This window comes from Pectinophora gossypiella, chromosome 3 (genome assembly GCF_024362695.1).
Source record: "Pectinophora gossypiella chromosome 3, ilPecGoss1.1, whole genome shotgun sequence".
Lineage (NCBI taxonomy): Eukaryota > Metazoa > Arthropoda > Insecta > Lepidoptera > Gelechiidae > Pectinophora > Pectinophora gossypiella.
Genome location: NC_065406.1, coordinates 5,309,003 through 5,315,708, shown reverse-complemented (window position 1 = coordinate 5,315,708; position 6,706 = coordinate 5,309,003). Strand labels below are relative to the sequence as shown.

At 33.9% G+C, this 6,706-nt stretch overlaps 2 protein-coding genes across 2 annotated transcripts; one reads left to right on the top strand and one right to left on the bottom strand.

The window, feature by feature from the left end:
* The first annotated feature begins 478 nt into the window (after positions 1-478).
* Positions 479-1,415, top strand: LOC126380960 (uncharacterized). Its single transcript, XM_050030529.1, has one exon. It carries the CDS (start codon positions 607-609, stop codon positions 1,219-1,221), a length of 615 nt encoding a protein of 204 aa, XP_049886486.1. The 5' UTR covers positions 479-606; the 3' UTR covers positions 1,222-1,415.
* A 62-nt stretch (positions 1,416-1,477) lies between these two features.
* Positions 1,478-4,456, bottom strand: LOC126380223 (probable E3 ubiquitin-protein ligase bre1). Its single transcript, XM_050029483.1, has one exon. It carries the CDS (start codon positions 4,304-4,306, stop codon positions 2,303-2,305), a length of 2,004 nt encoding a protein of 667 aa, XP_049885440.1. The 5' UTR covers positions 4,307-4,456; the 3' UTR covers positions 1,478-2,302.
* Between the last annotated feature and the right edge of the window lie 2,250 nt (positions 4,457-6,706).

Genomic DNA, 6,706 nt, shown 5'->3' with positions numbered 1-6,706 from the left:
TTTTCATTTAAAATAAAACGTTACAATTTGACATTTTGTTTGTTTGAGATTTTCGTGTTTAATTTATATTTTTTTTTTTTTTTTTGGCTTTTCGGCGGGAAACGGGAACGGGACAGTTGCTTTCTTCATTGAGTAATCTAAATAATTAATACGAAGTGGTGTTTTGTGGTTAATGATCGCATTAAGTTAGTCGGAAGACATTCGCGAGTGTTATTATATTGGAGTATTCAATAAACAAAGTGTATCTGCCTATTTTCGCTTCGTGCTGGGAAGCCGCTTCATAACTCAAAAGTTTATGCGGACTTTTGAGTTAATTCGTTTGGGGTTCGGAGTAGGAGTCTACTCCGAGGGTGGGGGCTTAGGTTTCATCATCATCACCTTTCATCATTTCATTAATCATCAAGAAAAAAAATACGTCAGACATGGCTGTATGGGCATAGTTCCCTTTGCCTTACCCTTCGGGGAAAACCAAAACAAAAAAAAAAAATTAATTTATATTTTGAATTTTCTTCCATCCCATAAAATTGGGAAAATTCTCGAGAAGGCACGTTATTCCAAAACGTTATAAAATTGTGTTAGAAATCAGCAAACTATTCTTAAAAACACATGAGCTTGGATTTGGAAGAAGCTAACGAAACACAGCAGCTAATGCAAAATGAAGGCGAAGAGGAGGAGCAAAAGGTGTCGCAGTCTGCTACCTCACCCGTCACGAGTAATAAAATGTCTAGCGGAGCGGCTAGTGTGCAGTCCACGAGAAATCCACAAATAATCACCAGTACGGGCAACAATAGCGTGAATGAGTCAACTAAGGTGTCTTATGTCAATGAAAGGCGTCTACATCGGGACCTGATGCGTTCGAATTATAACAACAAGTCCAAACACATTCCTAAAGAAGCACCAGATGTTAAACATATGGAAAAGGCTTTATTAGAACTTCTTCATGATTTTGATACTGGAAAGCTAAGTGCTTTCGGCCAGGGATGTAGCATGGACCAGATGATCAGTATACGAGATCAGCAAGAACATCTGGCGAGGCTCCATTTTCGTCTATATGCTGATGTAGAGAAACCTGCAGAAGACAGTTTTGATAATTCAGCATCAAGAGACAAAATTGCACAACTTGTTGCAAGTTTGGAGCAGTTATCAACATCTATAGAACACTTACATTCTGATGGAAGTTCTAATACTAACGACAATAATAGTGATAACAAGAATAACTAGTTTATAAGTGGTTGGTCCTATCCTATTATCTTGGAAGTCATTGTGTTAATTGTTTTTTAATAATTTGCTATCTTCATCATGTCTTATCTTTGTATTATGTTGGATGTAGCGTTTATATTATTATTTTAAATAAATGAGAAATAAGAGAATATGTACATAAAGTCGTAATAAATAATACTTAGTATTGGATTTAACTTGCTTTTCATTCATCCTTAAAAATATATGAGTAGAGATTTTGCTTAATAATAAAAAGATGTACATGTTACTTTCACATTTAATCAGTACAACTAAAAAATATACTGTTGAATAATAATGCATAGAATGCATACCCAGTGAATGTTTCCACATCCATGTTTTTTGAAAGACAAGAGTAAAGACATCACATCTTTTAACTTTAATTTGCTTCACTACCATATCTTTTATTCACACTTAGGTATTACATCTGACATTGGTGCTAATTCCTGTAATTACCATCTAATTTTATTTTAAGTTATATCTGTCATTTTCTTATCCGCCGAAAAGGAAAGGGACGGGTAATTGACAAGCATAAAATTTATGGAACACACGTCAATTTTAAGCACAAATCTAAACCAACCGTCTAAAAATTTTACATCAGTCAATAACCCGACACATTCATTTACTCATTCTTTCTAAAATTAAGAGCTGTGAATCATCCGTCCCTTTCCTTGTCGACGGATATGAAAATGACGGATATAACTTAAAATAAAATTAGGCGGTGTTTGCAGGAATCGGGGCCATTATGCAATATCTTTTTATGTTTCTCAATTGAAACATTGTAAAATACTGATATTTTACATTGAATAGGGTAGTAGGTATTTTCATAAGAAAAATAGGAATGTTTATATTAACTTCCAGAACAAAATTAAATATTAAAGTGGTATTGCATTTTGCAATATAAAATTAAAATTAATTAATTTTACAATCACAGATTTATACCCTTTTATAGGTACTTAATTTAAAAATCTTCAGGACAAGTTCTAGGCCTCGATAATATTTACACTATAATATAAGTTATAAAAATATCATGGCACAGGACAAAAATAAAATAAAAACTAAAAAATTACAAAAACAACTGATGGTAACCCACACCTTTAAGTGCTTTTCTACATGTAGGACATTTTTTCCCATTAGCTTTTACAGCAGCTTTTATACAAGCCATACAGAATACATGTCCACAGATAGTTGAAGCAACAGTAGTACTTGCAAGGCTGTCCATACATATTGGACAATCACCTAGACTTCTGCTAGGTTGACTATCTTGATGTGGTTTATTGGATAGAATCTGTGGTGTTCTATCACTTGGACTTGGTTGGGTATTGTTATTGCTTCTCTTTCTATGAGATGGACTATTGGACAGTATCCTGTTGTTAATGCTTGTTAGATGACTGGTTTCAGTATTTGGAATGGGATTTTGATTATTTTGTCTTTGTGTCTGTGTATTGTCCACAAAAATCACGTCACTAGTATTAGCAACATTATTTTGATTTTGGCGACCACTAAAAGCTATTGATGACATCCACGATACAAATGAGGATATTCTGCTTCTTGTAATCTCTTGTGCTTGTGTACCTGTACTTGGTGAAGCCTGGGATTGAGTGAAGAAATTGTTAACTACATTAAAAATCTCATTACTAATGCTTCGTGGTGTTTGATCTGTTGCTATATTATCACTAGGGATGTTTACTGTATCATTACAGTTGACAGGACTAATAGTACCAGTTTGTGGTATATTTTCATCAGTATGAGATGTATCTTGATTGTTTGATGATTGTACCTTTATGTCATCTGGATTTACAACAATTACAGATGGTAATTCATCATGGTTGCCTTTAAGATCTGTTCCCAGTATAGCTTTGTTCTGAGCAATCACATCATCAATATCATCATCTCCAATTACATAAACCTCACTATCAAGTGTTTGAGTCAGATCTATTGAGCTGTAAATGTCCTCTTGTGGTGAACCAGTCTTTATATAGTTATCAATCTCATTCTTTTTTCTTTTAGTTTCTGGTTCAACAAGAATGCAGCAATCATCATCTAGAGTCTGTTCATGGCTAAGTGATGTTTCTCTATTTGTTAAGGTGTCATTTATAACAATGGTTTCACAAGGTACTTCAATCACTTCAACATAATTTTGGCTGTCATTAGAAGTACTTTCACATTGTAAGCTTTCATTAAATCGTTTTTCATTTTGCATAATAGTTTCTTCATCTCTGGATGTACTAGGTAATGGCTCAAAGTATCTGTTTGTGCTCCCATCATTAAATTCATATGTAACTGTTTCATTACTGCCAGGACTGCAGTTGCGGACTATTTCTAGGTTTTCATGTTCTTTCAGTCTTTCAGCTATTTCATCGCTTTTGGCATTGAAAATGGATTTTGAAAGGTTCATTTTTTCACCTCTTTTTCTTCGCTTTTTTGGACAACAATCCTCGTCATCTGATGAGCAACTATCTTCCACACCATATTTCTCACTACCAACACAAAACTTAGTTTTGGGTGCCCATGGCACTTGTTTTCGCTCTCGACATCCAACAATATATGGTATATCACTTTTCTTTGGTCGTTTTTGGGGTTTAATTGGCTTTGGAACATCATCATCAAGTACAATTGTTTTTGAAAGCAAATCTATTACTTTCGATGTTATAAGCTTTAGTGTTGTAGGGGAGTTTAAGTTCTGTTCATCGGTTATAATAGGCTTCTGTTCAGGTGTGACACATCTTTCTTCAGCAGGTGCTGTTTTAGGTGGGTCTCCATCGTCGTCAGAGTCTGTGGCGTACATGGCTTCTAATTCTGCTAAAGATGGCATGGGTTTGCCGTTCCCGCAAACTCTCGGTGCTGCGTTGGTTTTTGATGGTCTACATGTCCGCGATTGCTGCTTATTTTGCACTTGCGCAGCAAGTTGTTTCGACATTCCAATCCCTTCTATAGCACGTTTCTTCTGCAGTTTTTTCTTCTTTGGGCCTGGTTTTGATAAACTTGTATCACTTTCTGTGTTAGCGGTGGAATTGTTTGGGGTCTTTTTCCTCTTTGCGCCCTTTGTCTTATCCAGTGATTTAGGCATGTTTTATAAAAATGTAGTACTTATGTTTATTGATAGTAAAAGGCCACTATAGTTTAAAAATTAACTAAATGTCTAAATTTGTTATAATAAACTTCGTTTTAAAAATACCTCAGTTTATCTTAAAAAAATGGCAAAAACATAAATAGGTTTGTAAATGTCATGGAAATGTAACATCTTTGATGTTTATAAGATCGTTCGGAAATGTTTATTATTTTGCTTTTTAATTTTATACAACCATATTTATTTTACGAGTCATAGCTTTTTAACTGTGTAGATTTTTTTAAATATTACATAACATAACCAACCTCACATAATATTTCCAATGAGGGACTTTCCAATCGACGTTCCCCAAAAAACACGATAGATGGCGTTGTTCACTTTTAACGTGATAATTACCTATTTTCTCATTGCTCGGGTACATAATTATTCAAAAATGGAATGTAATGGCAGAGAAGCATTATAAAACTAATTGTTGCTTGATATTTGGATCTCAAATGATGTTGCTATCTATGTATATTGCTTCTCTTTATTTTGATCAGAATAATAATGCGTGGAAGATGTAATTATGCCTCGGTGTAATAAATCATCATTTATAATGCATAATGTCTGTTATCCATGAAATTAGAAGGTTAAACGAAGAGAAACCTTAACAGCGCCATCTATATAATTTTTGAGGAACGTAACCTAGAAAGTCCCTCATTGGGGTAATCAGAGGTACTATCATATACCCGTGCTATTTCTTAGATCAACGTGACCGGTGATGAGCCGTATCGCCGTCTATAATAGTCGAGCCAACTGTTGATTATATTTACATAAACTCATGCGTCCTAATGGGCTGGTCTGAGCTTTAATTGTCATAAGTAAGGAGAAGCCAACTTGCAGCCACATTGAATATACTTACCTACAATTTTAAGATGGCTATTAGCTATTATAGATGGCGTCGTCGAAAGGGGTGCTGGTTATAATATTGGTTTATTAAAATGGAAAGGATACAATCTCTCTGCGGCTACATTTTTTATATATTATAATTAGGTGGTAGTTACCTACTTGAGTATAATAGGTAATACGCATTCGCATTATTTAATTACTTGGTCGTCGATACGTACACTTGTAAGGTCATTTCTGAAATAATTCATGCCGAGTTTGGAATCAAAACAGGTTTCAAATTTGCTCTCGTTAATAATTAACCGGGATCGAACTCATATTTCGCATATTTTTTTTACATAAGTACATGCATAAAGTCACGCATGGATATGACGCGGGCATCAATAAGCTAGTTTCCGACTGATCAAATCAGTGACTTTTTACTAAACGTTTTAACACGAAATTACTATGGAATTTGTATGAAAACGCACACTGTGACGTCGTAGAAAACGTGACAAAACCTCGGACTTATTATTACGTTTTTCTTGAATAAAATTCATAAATAGGTTAAATAGAAAAATGTTAATGGTTTTCTTTAGTTTTAGACCTGTCTTTATTTAGTAATCAGAATTTCATAATTTATCTTGCACTAGTACACGACCCAATTATACGTAATTATAAGTATCATTCTTTCACGGAGTACACGAACTCCTAAGATGGATGTAAGGTATGATGACAGTTAATCAGTCGGATGTAGAATGGCACAATCCCTCTGTCGGGTCAGTAAACAGTTAAAAATTAATTAAAGGTTTTGTTTGATCCTGTCATTATTTTTCGGCAGTCCTTGAATCCTTATTATTGTTACCTACTCACTTTGATGTTTACAGTGAAAGAGCCTGTAGTTAATTAGAATTCAGTAGAAAAGGGAACTGATATAAACATTAAATCTCTCTACCTGCTTACCTACTTAAGAATTAAAAGAAAGTAGAGTCCTAGGTATATTATTAATTTTATATTTATTTTGTTAGGCGTACTGACAATATTATTATAAAATAAATAAGTATATTACACGGACAGAGTAGTGCCAATGAGGGACTTTCCAGGCTAGGTTCCTCAAAATCAATATAGATGGCGCTGTACAGTTTTTCCTTCGTTTAACTTTTTAATTTCATGGATAACAAACATGCATCTTTTATCTTTGGTTTTGGGTATAAATGATGACCCATTTTATTACACCGAGGCATAATTACATCTTCCACTCATTATTATTCTGATCAAAATAAAGAGAAGCAATATAAATAGCAACATAATGATGTACATAATGTGATCCAAATATCAAGCAACAAATATTTTTATATATGCTCCTACCTTTAAATATTTTTATTATATACCCGAATAATGAAAAAAATAGGTAATTATCACGTTAAAGCTATACAACGCCACCTGTATTATCTTTGGAGAACGTAGTCTGAAAAGTCTGTCATTCATTTTAGCGTATAAATTTCTAATGTGCAGCATCGAGTGCAGTAAACTTCA

What these genes read in the sequence shown, in the direction of transcription:
- LOC126380960 (XM_050030529.1), top strand. Translation starts at nt 607, where the DNA reads ATGAGCTTGGATTTGGAAGAAGCTAACGAAACACAGCAGCTAATGCAA.
- LOC126380223 (XM_050029483.1), bottom strand. Translation starts at nt 4,306, where the DNA reads ATGCCTAAATCACTGGATAAGACAAAGGGCGCAAAGAGGAAAAAGACC.